Genomic DNA, 14,621 nt, shown 5'->3' on the forward strand with positions numbered 1-14,621 from the left:
AACTCTCTTCTTGACCCTTTACAATCTGGTTTCCGCTCTTTACATTCTACTGGAACTGCCCTCGCTAAAGTCTCTAATGATTTACTAACAGCTAAATCTAATGGTCACTACTCCCTGCTGATTCTCCTGGATCTCTCTGCAGCATTCGACACTGTGGATCACCAGCTCCTCCTCACTATGCTCCGCACTATTGGCCTCAAGGACACTGTTCTCTCCTGGTTCTCCTCCTATCTCTCTGACCGCTCCTTCTCTGTGTCTTTCGCCGGCTCCTCCTCCTCCCTACTTCCCCTTACTGTCGGGGTTCCTCAAGGATCAGTCCTAGGCCCCCTTCTTTTCTCCTTATACACTGCTCCTATTGGACAAACAATCAGTAGATTCGGTTTTCAGTACCATCTCTATGCTGATGACACCCAATTATACACCTCTGCTCCGGACATCACCCCTGCATTACTACAAAAGACCAGTGATTGTCTTTCTGCTGTGTCTAACATTATGTCCTCCCTCTACCTAAAACTGAATCTGTCAAAAACTGAACTACTCGTCTTTCCTCCCTCCACTAACCTACCTGTGCCCGATATTGCCATTTCCGTTTGTGGCTCAACCATTACTCCCCAGCAACAAGCCCGCTGTCTTGGGGTCATTTTTGATTCAGATCTTTCTTTCACTCCTCACATCAAATCACTCGCTCGTTCATGTCATTTACACCTCAAAAACATCTCAAGAATCAGGACTTTTCTCACCTTTGACTCAGCAAAACTCTTACTGTAGCTCTTATTCATTCTCGTCTTGACTATTGCAACGCTCTACTAATCGGTCTCCCTCTTACTAAACTCTCCCCTCTCCAATCCGTCCTTAACGCAGCAGCCAGGATCATATTCCTCGCCAACCGCTACACCGATGCCTCTTCCCTGTGCCAGTCATTGCATTGGTTGCCCATCCAATATAGAGTTCATTTTAAACTTATCACGCTTACCCACAAAGCGCTCCATGCTTCAGTACCCCCCTACATCTCCTCCCTTGTCTCAGTCTACCACCCTACACGTGCCCTCCGTTCTGCAAATGACTTAAAACTAAAATCCTCCATAATCCGAACTTCCCACTCCCGTCTTCAAGATTTCTCGCGTGCTGCGCCAATTCTTTGGAATGCACTGCCCAGGACAATTCGATTAATTCCCAATACCCACAGTTTCAAGCGAACCCTAAAAACACATTTCTTTAGACTGGCGTATTGCCTAAACACACTCTGTCCGTCCCAGTTTTCCCCCATATTAAAATCTTCTTCAACTTCAGGTTCATACCAACCATGCACTTAATAGCCTCTGTCAGTACGGTACACATACTGGCAGGACACCAGTCCATGTATTATTATTTATCCTATTTAGTATATCAAGGCTGCATTATACAATATATGTACTTTTTACCTATTGTGTCTCCCCCATTTCCTCATAGACTGTAAGCTTGCAAGCAGGGCCCTCACTCCTTTCGATATGAGATATGCTTATTCTGTAATGTCTGTATATGTCCCCCCTAAAATTTGTAAAGTGCTGCGGAATATGTTGGCGCTATAAAAATAAAAACTATTATTATTATTGATGCGGAATTTCCGCAGCGATAACGCTTGTCAATCCGCACCCCATGGTCCCCAATGAGAATCCGCAAGTTCTATGCCCATGCTGCGGATTTTTCCGCAGCATTTTTGATGCGCACAAAAATCCGCAGCATGTCAATTAATTTTGCGTTTCCACATGCGGAATTGCCTTTGCAATGCAATAAAAAACGCAAGGCAATTCCGCATGTGCAAAACGCGTGAAAAACGCAAGTGAAATTCCGCATGCGTTTTTCCGGGAAAGGACATGCGGAAATGAAGCGCAAATTTTCCGCTTCATTTCCGCAACGTGGGCACATAGCCTAACACAACTGCTCAAAATGTATATGGTCTAAATAAATTCAACCAAAAACCTGAGCCAGACTAAAAGCTGGTATACGTGCAAAGCGCAAGAACACGTTCACACTGTGGCAACTACACAGACAAAAACCAAGAAAAAACAAAATGAGCCTACACCCTACAAGTAAATAGTAATGGTACATGTAAATAACATAGGGTACTTAGTAAACGCTATAAATAAAAGTCATCCCACCACATCACGGTGTACCCAACTGGACAGTCCAAACTTGTCTGGTATTAAAACATTACCATGTGTCATACAACGTCAATGTGAATAAGGGCAGAGCAGGATGGATCTCCGAATAAGACACCCATCCATGCATCCATCCAAGCTATGCAAATGGAATAGTTAGCTCAGAATTGTTTGTACAGAGTACAAAAAATTATGGCAAAACCAAAAACCTGAGTTGGACTACAAGCTGTTCACACTGTGGCCATTTCACACACAATGGTCTCAGTTCAGCAAACAATTGCAGCCAAGATCTGACCCTTAGGTAAAAAGTTTCTACGTTGTAGTATGAGATAGCCATGAATGAGGAGGAAGAAAATAGAATAATTCACAGCAGTTCTGTTTCCCATAGTTTTGTGAAGATTATTTTTAACTTTTTGTTAAGTGATTTAGAAATTGATATTCACATCTATCCCAAAATGGTACTGACAAAAACAACGTCTCGCCCTGCAAAAACTAAGCTATCACACAGCTCCATCGGCCAAAAAATTAAAAATGTTACGGGTCTTGGAAAATGGTGACACAACCCCAAAAAGTTTTTTTTTGTAAATGTCTGATTTTTTTTTCACCACTAAAATAAGAAAAAAAACTGGATATGTTTGGTATCGCCGTAATCGTATTAATGAGTAGAATCATATTGCATGGTTATTTTGTCCACAAAATGCACACCATAAAAACTATTTCCAAAAAATTCTGTCAGAATTGTGTTTTTTTAACAATTTCACTACACTTGAAATTTTTTTTAAACATTTTCGAGTACACTTTGTTGTAAAATGAATGGTGTTATTCAAAAGTTCAACTTGTCCCGCAAAAATAAGCCCTCATATGTCTATGTGGACAGAAAAATAAGAGTTATGGCTCTGGGAAGAAAGGGAGGAAATCCTCTTTAGGAGAGAGACCTGGCACTTTCTGGACTCTCTTGGGTGCCCTGAAGCCGCTTTCACAGCAATTGAACCTCTCTTTGAAGTTCTTGATGATGCAATAAATGGTTGATTTAGGGGCAATGACCATGCCAGGCAGAGCTCTTTCGATTCAAGGCAATGATAACTGCACGTGTTTCCTTGGAGGTAACCATGGTTAATTATTTCAAACATAAGTCCTCTTTTAAAGTGATCAAACCAAGTTTCTTCAATACATTGGAGTCAAGGATATGAGTGCACACATGGATTCTTCCTATCCATAAAACTTAGCAAAATGAAAAAAAATCACTCCAAATAGCATAAATATACTATAAAAATTTTTGCTGTAATTTCTTTTACTTATAATTTCAATAGCAATTTCATATTTCGTATATTACCATATATAGATGAAATGTCCTTAATCCTTGTTTGGCAATTGTAAACATTTTCTTTTGGTGCAAATGCCACTGTAACGGGGCGGGCGGCGGAACCACTGTGCCACAGTGCAAGGAGAGACCGGAAGGGCGTACCTAGGTGCCTCACAAAATCCGACCTTAGATCTATGGCGGCTTAACGACTCCGTGATCCAAGGAGCGACGAGGAAAGTGAACCAAGTGCTACTCCGGTACTGACCTCAGATGATTGCCAGCTGACTCCCAGAGACTGGAGGCAGGCCCAACTGACACGGCTGGTGGACAGGCAGGCGGGCACTGCTGATAGGCAGGTGGGTGAGTACATGTACTGGGATCTGGAACTAAAGAGTGTTAACCACAAACAAACTAAGTTGCACAGGCCCCTCCAAGAGGAGGGGAGCATGCACGCCCAAAGCACAGTGCCCGGGGATCTGCGCGCGCACCCCGGGCTGTATCTGCGTAGAGAGAGGACGCCGGAGAGGGACCCTCCGACTGGGGTCCGCCACGGTAAGGGTATCAGCGTCTCTGCCGGGGAATGAGGGCAGGAGGCAGAGATGCCAGCGCTACATTACCCCCCCTTTACGCCCCCTCTTTTTCAGGCCTGCAAAAAAATTCTCTAGGAGGAGAGGGGCAAGGATGTTCTCTCTGGGCTCCCAGGATCTCTCCTCAGGAAGCTGGGACAGGTCCAACGAGGCGACCGTAATGATTTTGGAGGGATCGATGATGTGTTGTGGCTCCTCCTCCAGATCGGACGATAGATAAGATCTAGAAAGTGCATCTGCCTTGATGTTTTTATCCGCCGGCCAGAAGTGGAGGAAGAAGTTGAAGCGAGCGAAGAACAGAGACCATCTGGCCTGTCGATTAAGCCATTGGGCGGAGTGCAGGTAGGCAAGAATTTTATGGTCCATGTAGATAATCACCGGATGCAAAGCCCCCTCAAGTAAATACCGCCATTCCTCTAGTGCCAGTTTGATCAGTCTCCAATGGAATAATTATGCTCAGAAGAGGAGAAGAGTTTGGAAAAGAAACTGTAGGTCACCATGCGACTGCAAGATGATTTCTGGGTGAGGACGTCTCTGGCCCCCAAGGAGGAAGCATCCACCTTCAGGAAAAAATTGCTTATTACTGTTCGGGCAATGCAGAACCGGAGCAGAAGAGAAGGCTTGCTTTAAGGACACGAATGCATCTTCGGCGTCTGGTCCAGATCTTAGGATCGAGCCCTTTGTGATTCATAGCAGAAACAGAAGCAGCCCGGGAAGAAAAGTGAGGAATGAATATGCGATAATAATTTGAGGAACCGCTGAATTGATTTCAGACGGCCTGGCCGAGGCCACTTGAGACTGGCCGACATATTTTCGGGATCCATCTACAAGCCCGTCTTTGAAATTATATCTCCCAGGAAAAGAAGATAAGTCTGCTCAAAAACACATTTTTCAAATTTGGCATACAGATGGTTCTTCCTAAACCTCTGCAGAACCTGGTGAACGTCCCTTCGGTGTGAGGGCAGGTCAGGAGAGAACACCAGGATATCATCCAGGTACAGTACCACACACGTATAGAGAAGATCCCGGAAGATGTCGTTCACCAGCCCTTGAAAGACTGCTGGTGCGTTGCAGAGTCCAAACGGCATTACCTGATACTCTCAGGACAGAAGCTGATAAAATGCTCAAAACTGCCACAATAAAAGCACTTTCCTTCTACACGACGGGCCTCCAGGTGGCACTTGACCATCGTCACCCGATCAACCTGCATGGATTCTGGGGAAGACGCCAAGACAGAGGCTACCTGTGAGACCAGTCTTTGAAAGGTAGGTGCCAGGCATGGATCCCCTCTCTTCCATAGGGGATTGAGCCATGCCAGCTCTTCACCGGTGAGATGGGACATGATGAAGGCTACTTTGAGCCCGTCTGACAGAAACTGAGAAGCCAGGACTTCAAAGTGCAGCGTGCACTGATTAACGATTCCACGGTATTGAGCAGGATCCCCACCATAGCGTGGAGGAGTAGACAGTCGTAGTGCAGAACCATTAGAGGGTTCAGATGCCGTCGGAGTAGTTACCGCTCGAGTAGGGGCATCCATATGGGAGTTCACAGTGTGCAAAAAGGACATAATTGTGTCTTGTTGAGACCTGTGGTAGTAGACCTCCTGGTATAGGTCGGCAATGGAGGGAGCCTGGGAGCTAGCAGATTCCATGTCCTGTGCAAACTATAACAGGGTGTTTGGTGGAACCACTGTGCCACGATGCAAGGAGAGACCGGAGGGGCGTAACTAGGTGCCTCACCGAATCCGACCTTAGATCTACGGTTGCATAACAACTCCATGATCCAAGGAGGGACGAGGAAGGTGAAACCAAGTGCTACTCCGATACTGACCTCGGATGATTGACAGCTGACCCCCAGAGACAGGAGGCAGCCACAGACTGACTCGGCTGGTGGACAGGCAGGCAGGCACGGCTGATAGACAGGCGGGCAGGTACATGTTCTGGGACCTGGAACTAAAGAGAGTGTTAACCACAAACTAACTTGCACAAGCACCTCCATATTGGAGGAGGTGCCTGAAATAGCCAGAGTCCTCTGGCCATTGGCCGGGGACACTTTAGGATGGTGCGCGCGCTGTCCCTTTAAGAGGAGGGGAGCAAAGTGCCCGGGGATATGCGTGCCATGTGCGCACCCCTGGCTGTATCAGTGTGGCGAGAGAACGCCAGAGTGGGACCCTCCGGCCAGGGGCCATGGCGGTAAAGGGATCGGCGTCTTTGCCGGGGAATGAGGTCAGGAGGAAGAGACGCCGGAGCTACAGCCTCCAATAGAATATCCAGACATGTAGCAAACACTGGAGCAGCCAGTTCCAATTGCACTGACTTAGGCTACGTTTCGGGGGAACGCCCCCTTTCTCAAGCATGTGAGTAGGAACATTACACAGGTTTACATTCTTAATCATTATCAAACAAATTTGCATACATAGAGCAGGATTACAAATGTGCACCACAATACCCAGTAAACATAAAAACAGTTGGTATACATTGTATAGAAACACCTTCAATGATATTAGCTCATTTATCACCTTAGGAACTGAAGAATTCATAGTAAACAAAGTTTCTCATTGCAACGTTTACCATTACATCTAAATAGTCACCTACAAAATATTCCAAAATCACCCATCTAAGGTCGGACATAATATGTCACATTTCAAAAAAGTGTTAAGCAACACCAGTTTCACCTTTTTTTTTATCATTCTTTCTAATTTATTTATGATCTTCCAGAGGAGAAAAAAATTTCTTTCCAAAAAAACAAAAAAAAAATAATTTTCTTTATAGCTCTAATAACTTACATCATAACAATTATTGGTGTTGCATAACAAAACAGAAGCAGCAGTCAAGATTTTTTTATTAATAGAATCATTCATTCTAATCATACAATCCAATCTTTCTTTAAATTACAATTTTACATGAAGATACTAAAGCGTATTGTAGATTGTTATATGAGTATTGATCAAATCACCAAATCTAATGTCAAAAATGTTGTTGGCAGCAAGGAAGCAAACAGATCATTGAATTCCTATATTTCACAATCCGGTGTGGTACAAAAAATCCATTTTTAAAATGTTTTTCCAAATACTACACCAACTTATTGACACTCACCTTGCGTTATCAACTTGGCCCTTAGTTATAGCTTGTCAAGACTTTTATGTTGTGTGTGACAGCTACATGTTAGTATCCATATCAGGGATGTAAAACTGGAACCGTCCTGCTGATCAAATATACCAAGTTCAAGTCATTAAGATGCTCTTTTTATCAAACATTGAGTGGAACCAAGGAAGGTAAAGTCGTCACGGCCTTAGAACCACTGGGAAATAGTCTAAAAGCAAAGTATGAGCTCTAATGTGTGAATATCAGCCACCCGTCTTTAAAAAAATAGTACTATTATACATACATTGTTTAGGTGTTTGAGGCACTAATATTGTTTTGAGTTGTGAAACCAAACACTATGTATATACAGTGGCATTTAAAAGTTGGGCACCCCTGGTCAAAATTACTGTTATTATGAACAGTAGCAATCCTACGAGCAGCTCTCATTGAAATTTTGCTTGGTCTTCCAGACCTTATCTTGACCTACACTGTTATTTGAGCACACAAATCTCCAAGGGTGTCCAAACTTTTGCATCTGCCCATTTTCCTTTTTGTAATTTTTAAAATGTAAAAGATAAAAATACATATATATTTTTTGCCTAAAATACAAAGGAAATGTGTCCTCTTTAAAATTAGGCCTTTTAGAGATAATTTCTTCAACTTGCTTAACTGTTGACAATAACAGTAATTTTGGCCTGGGGTGCCCAAACTGTTAGATGCCACTGTATGTATGTATATATATATATATATATATATATATATATATATATATATATATATATATAATTATATATTATTGTAATATACACTGCTCAAAAAAATAAAGGGAACACTCAAATAACACATCCTAGATCTGAATGAATGAAATATTCTCATTGAATACTTTGATCTGTGCAAAGTTGATTGTGCTGACAACAAAATCACACAAAAATCATCAATGGAAATCAAATTTATTAACCAATGGAGGCCTGGATTTGGAGTCACCCCCAAAATTCAAGTGGAAAAACACACTACAGGCTGATCTAACTTTAATGTAATATTCTTAAAACAAGTCAAAATGAGGCTCAGTATTGTGTGTGGCCTCCACGTGCCTGTATGACCTCCCTACAACGCCTGGGCATGCTCCTGATGAGGTTGCGGATGGTCTCCAGTGGGATCTCCTCCCAGACCTGGACTAAAGCATCCACCAACTCCTTGACAGTCTGTGGTGCAACGTGATGTTGGTGGATGGAGCGAGACATGATGTCCCAGATGTGCTCAATCGGATTCAGGTCTGGGGAACGGGCCGGCCAGTCCATAGCTTCAATGCCTTCATCTTGCAGGAACTGCTGACACACTCCAGCCACATGAGGTCTGGCATTGTCCTGCATTAGGAGGAACCCAGGGCCAATCACACCAGCATATGGTCTCACAAGGGGTCTGAGGATCTCATCTTGGTACCTAATGGCAGTCAGGCTACCTCTGGCGAGCACATTACTGACCTACTGCCAAACCGGTCATGCTGAAGGATGTTGCAGGCAGCAGATCACTCTCCACGGCGTCTCCAGACTCTGTCACGTCTGTCACATGTGCTCAGTGTGATCCTGCTTTCATCTGTGAAGAGCACAGGGGACCAGTGGCGACTTTGCCAATCTTGGTGTTCTGTGGCAAATGCCAAGAAACCTGCACGGTGTTGGGCTGTGAGCACAACCCCCATCTGTGGATGTCGGGCCCTCATACCACCCTCATGGAGTTGGTTTCTAACCATTTATGCAGACACATGCACATTTGTGGCCTGCTGGAGGTCGTTTTGCAGGGCTCTGGCAGTGCTCCTCCTGTGCCTCCTTGCACAAAGGCGGAGGTAGCGGTCCTGCTGCTGGGTTGTTGCCCTCCTACGGCCCCCTCCATGTCTCCTGGTGTACTGGCCTATCTCCTGGTAGCGCCTCCAGCCTGTGGACACTATGCTGACAGACACAGCAAACCTTCTTGCCACAGTTCGCATTGATGTGCCATCCTAGATGAGCTGCACTACCTGAGCAACTTCTGTGGATTGTAGAGTCCATCTCATGCTACCATGAGTGTGAAAGCACAACCAACATTCAAAAGTGACCAAAACATGAGCCAGAAAGCATTGGTACTGAGATGTGGTCTGTGGTCCCCACCTGCAGAACCACTCCTTTATTGAGGGTGCCTTGATAATTGCCAATAATTTCCATCTATTGTCTATTCCATTTGCAAAATAGCATGTGAAATTAATTGTCAATCAGTGTTGCTTCCTAAGTGGACAGTTTGATTTCACAGAAGTTTGATTTACTCGGAGTTATAGACTGTTGTTTAAGTGTTCCCTTTATTTTTTTGAGCAGTGTATATAAATACATAAATATTTTTTTCTGAAGTGCATTAATAAAAAGACAGAAGTGTTTTAGTTTTTTTTATAATGTTCAGCACAACATTCATGTATCAAAATGTTTATGAAATTAGATTCTTTATATCATACAAGTTGCATTTTGCAATTTGTGGTTCTTCCATAGGCATCCACCTCTGTGCCCATGTGTACAGTTACAGCTTAACTACACAGAGATTAATGATCTTGGCATTCTAATATTTTCCTGCTGATTCACAGAGATTCTAGACAGGGTTTGAGTACATTAGGCTTAGGTTGACCATAGTTTCAATGAATTATGTGATTTCTATTGAAAACTACGGAGCAGAGACTAATACAATGGATGCAGTCTTCAAACTTATCAGCATAAGTCAGTATGTGCAGAAATAAAAATGACAAAACACTTTCTACTTCAATTTGAAAAAAATGTCATAATCTGGAAAAGGACAATCCATGCTACTCCAACGAGAAACTGACATTACCATTTGAGGTTTGATGGAGCAACATATCATCTGGGTACCGATGGCTGTCCTGATTTTTTAGAATATTATAAACCTCTTTCTGAAGTACTTTCATGTTGTTTTTCAATTCAGAAATTATATTTTCCACCTGTTCTCGTTCTCTACGTAATCCCTCACGTTCTGATCTGAGCTGCCCAATCTCTTTTTCCAAGATGGAAATGTTCTCCATCTTGCGCTTGCGACAGTTCTGAGCAGCTACTTTATTCTTGCCACGTCTTCGGATGTCCCTGACTAAAGCTAGCTGAGATTCAGTCATTGTGTACCGAGAGAGAAGTTCATTAAAATCCTCCACAGGGAGATTGACTATCCTGTCAGTGGGGAATGGGATCTGCATTGCGGCTGCCCTTCGCTCATCCCTACTGCAGACAAGTTCTTGAGTCCTTGATGTAAAGTATGGTTGGGTTTCACCCAAGTTTTCCATAGTTGGTTGTGTGAGGTTTGGTACCAAAGTATACTGGTTTTGGTAGGCCTGTTGTGGAATTATTTCCATGTATTCTGAGCGAAGCCTGCAGCTGTCTAAATTCTCTATTTCTATTGATTCTCCATCACTAAAGTTTAGAGACAATCCAGAATCAGATTCAATATCATCATGGTTCTTGGTGGGATGCTGCAGAGAATTAAAACTAGGCAGGTAATGCTCAGGCATAATCACCTGGTCTTCTGACGCACTCATTGCTCTGGATGGTATGTGCTTTGATGGATAGTGATTTATTACCCCCATCTGAGAGATACTTGATGAGATTAACATCCCTGTATATGATGTCGGAACATATCCAGAAGTCATAGAGATTGTTGCTGCATTCTGTGGTTGACATTCCATATAAGATCGGTTACAGATTGGCATATTATTGTTTGTAGTTGGTACCATGCCATCTCTTGGAACACTACCAAAACTGCATCCTGGAATCGGAAACATGGGTGTTTGATATCCATTCTCAACATCATATGAAGAATCTGGGTGTAAATCCAAGCCCTGAATGACAAAAGAAATTAAATAATTAATGGTGTCATTGGATATTTACCGAAAGTAACATATTGCTAAAAATACTTAAAAGCGTTTTAGCTGCTTAGACAACCCCTTCTGAAATGCCATAGTCGAGTAAAATAGTAAAAGCTTATACTAACCTCTGGCACAGATGCTGTTACAGCGATGTCAGCTCCTGATCTAGGCTTTTGTATGATATTATGTCACATGAGTGATGCAGCCAATCAGTGGTCGCTGACTGGTTGCAGCCTTTACTATTTTGTCAGAGTGGACATCCTTGTTTCAAAAGGTGAGTACCAGCTTTTCTTATTATATTTGTGGGACTCGGGATTTACAAAGAGGTTGTTCAAGTAGTTGATAAACTGTTTAAGGTGCTTACATGTAGTAATAATTATATTCAAGAAGAAATAACAAACTTAATGCAAACTTCATATTTTTAAAACATACAAATTCAATGGTTTAAAGCTACATAAATTATTTGGTTTTCATACCTTAGGGTATGTGCACACTTTCAGGAATTGAAGCAGAAATTTCTGGAGCGTTTTTGCCTCTCCCTGGCAGAAAAAATCGCATGCGGATTTACATGCGTTTTTGACGCGTTTTTACATGCGTTTTTTGAAGCGCTTTTGAAGCATTTTTGAGCATCAATGAATGATTTTTGGAGCTAAATAAAGTTATTTGGTGGGACATTGCTTAAGCCCTTGGATTGCCATCAGAACTGGGGTGAGTATATTGGTTCATTTAAATGATTAAAGAATGGGTCGGTTGTATTTCAAATAAAGTGTTTACACTGTGTCTGTGTGTTTCTTTACTTTGTTTGGTCATGAAAAGGTCTGATTGACACCTTGACATCACCAAACAAAAAAGCTGGGTGTCAGCTAGTCCCATTCACCCAATCTTCATTAGCATTTCTATTCATGTAATTTATGCAACTACTGTGAGCTGTTTTTTTTAGCCTGGGAAAGTGCCATTAGTCAAACATTTTCCCTGGCCATTAAATAACATCTCACAGCTGGTTCGTTAGTCACTCCCTCCCCTGATCAGCACTCAGCAGCGCTTTGGACACAACGTATTTATGTTGCGTCCAAAACACGGTGTCCTAATGCCGCACTTTTGTTGTTGGTAGATGTGAATCCACCGCATATAATGACACATTAATCGGTCAAAATCTGCAGCGGAGACTGGCGTGTCCGCTACAGAAATTGACATGCTGCGGGTGAGTTTGGGTACGTGGCCACAATCAGGAGCCGCTGCAGGATTGACGCTGCGTGTATATACAGCGTCAAACCCGCAGCGTCCAGATGTTACGTTATAGTGGATGGGATCTCTAGAAATCCCATGTCCACTATGCGTGTAGTATATCTGAGGCTGCGAATCATCTGTGGACACGGACATGCAGCGCGTCTTTCAGGACCGCAGCATGTCAAATTCTCTTGTGGAGTCGCTAATCTCCACAACAGAAATTTGACCACTTGAAAGTATTGAATGTGGTAAATCCGCATGGTTCAGTGAACATATGTGGATTTACCTACGTTCAATAGAATGCAACGTTTTGGACGCAAAAAAAAATTGCGCCCAAAGCAGTGCTACGTCTGAATTATGGGCACAGAGCCTAAAATTTAAAAAAGAAATGGCGTGGGCTCCTGTGTCATTTTTATAACCAGCAGAGGGAAAGCCGACCACTGGGGGCTGATATTAGTAGCCGCAGAAGGGGCCATTAGCCAACAATGTTCCATGGCTATTAATATCATCTCACAGCTGTTTGTTTAGCTTTTACTGGCTAGATTACAGGGGGACCCCAGAAAAAAATTGGCGTGGGGTCCCCCTATAAAATGTAACCAGCAAAGGCTAAGCTAGGCAGCCGCGGGCTGATATTAATAGCCATGGAAGGAGCCATGAACACTAGCCCCCTCCGCGGCTATTAATATCACCCTTCAGCAGTCTCAGAAATGGCGCATCCATACGATGCACCAAATCTGGCGTCTAGCCTCACTCTTCCCACTTCCCTGTAGCGGTAGCAGTGGGGTAATGGAGTTGAGATTCACGTCAGCCTTGTATTGGCGGCTGATGTGAAGTCCAGGTTAGTAATAGAGGGCGTCTATAAGAAAAAAACAAAAAACAATAATATTCCTCACCTGTCCGCCGTCTATACAGCACTGTATACTGACAGGGGTGTAAAATCACCCCTATCAGTATACAGTGCTGCAGGAGAGGTCACTGGGGTTCATCAGCTTGAAGATCAGCTGATGAGCCCCTGTGAGCTAGAGACCGTGGGAACATTCTTGTGAATGTCCCCACGGAGAGCATCAGCTGATCGGTCATGAGACCGATCAGCTGATTACCTGCGTCACCAATCAGCTGATGGTCACATGACCATCAGCTGATTGCTGCAGACACTGATCAGCTGATGGTCACTTGACCATCAGCTGATAAGTGACGTCACCGCAGGTCCTGGTAGTACACCGTGGGCCACCGAGGAGAGAACATCGCCGCCGGACAGGTGAGTATAAAGGTTGTTTTTTTTAATTTTTACTTTTTTATTATTTTTTTAACTGTCGCGGGCTGGGAAGAGCAGACTGCTGCTCCTTCCATCAACGCTGCTCTTGTTGTTATCAGCCAGAGCAGCGGTTGGATGAAAGGAGTAGCAGCCTCCTCTCCTGACCCGGGTACCAGCTGCAGCACGATTCCGGCACAATTTTGCGCCTATTGATTTTCATTGAAACGCAGCAAATCCCCATGTATAGATAAAATTTCCGCACAACGGGGTCTGGACGTATGCTGTGACAGGGGCCATAGACTGCAATGGTGATGGCAGAGCGAACGTGAGCTCTGCTGTGCACTTTTTTAGGGAGTGTACGCCCACAGGAGGCGGACACTCAGATGTAGGCTGCTGCGTCTGAGTGTCCGCCTCCTGTGGGCGTACACTCTTGAAAAAAGTGCACGGCAGAGCTCTCGTTCTCTCTGCCGTCACCATTGCGGTTTATGGCCCCCATCACACCTTACGTCCAGTCCCCTTTTTGCTGGGAATTTTAGGACGTATGCCCGACGGAGAGACAGAACGCAATGTGAAAGCACCCTTAGACTAGCTTACACATATAAAATAGCTGTCGAACGAGTACATCATGACTTGGGGTATAAAGGAAGATACAACCAAACACTTCTAGCAATGGCTTTGAAGAATAAAATGATCAGATGCTGAATTCAACATTCTCGACTCGTATCACACTCTATTTCATCTGTAAGAAGAGACTTGAGAGGTGCCTGTAAATATTAAATAATCAGCGAGTCTAGAGTGTTGCATGATTGTCTACAAAGTACAGATGAAGCCTGAACTGATTCCAAGAATAAACCGGAGAATCTATACTTTCAGTGGTAAATGCACAATGTTGTTGTGGATTTTATTGCAGATAAATGCTGCACAGAGATATGCAGCAGATTATAAAATCCAAACCATTGTCAAATTACCAAATTGGGTCATACTGAAAAGTTATGTACGTGGACTAATAGACACTTAGGGGCTGATTCATTAAGGTGTTTACGACAGAATCCTGGGGTAAAACACCTTAATAAGTCACAATAGTTTCGCGTAATTCTAAAAATGTGGAAAAATATTGCAACTTTATGGACGGGGTGTGGGTATGC

General features: G+C 43.5%; 1 protein-coding gene across 2 annotated transcripts in view; it reads right to left on the reverse strand.

Moving 5' to 3' along the window:
• Positions 1-7,844: 7,844 nt before the first annotated feature.
• Positions 7,845-14,621, reverse strand: part of NFE2 (nuclear factor, erythroid 2) — a 40,690-nt gene continuing 33,913 nt past the window's right edge. For both annotated transcript variants that reach the window (XM_073663107.1, XM_073663099.1), the window contains exon 4: positions 7,845-10,967. In XM_073663107.1, coding sequence (XP_073519208.1) covers positions 9,930-10,967 — 1,038 coding nt within the window. In that variant the 3' untranslated portion in view covers positions 7,845-9,929. The remainder of the gene's footprint in view (positions 10,968-14,621) is intronic.

Source organism: Phyllobates terribilis, unplaced genomic scaffold (assembly GCF_046119375.1).
Source record: "Phyllobates terribilis strain yellow unplaced genomic scaffold, ASM4611937v1 Scaffold_2__4_contigs__length_985480577, whole genome shotgun sequence".
In the NCBI taxonomy this organism is placed as follows: Eukaryota; Metazoa; Chordata; class Amphibia; order Anura; family Dendrobatidae; genus Phyllobates; species Phyllobates terribilis.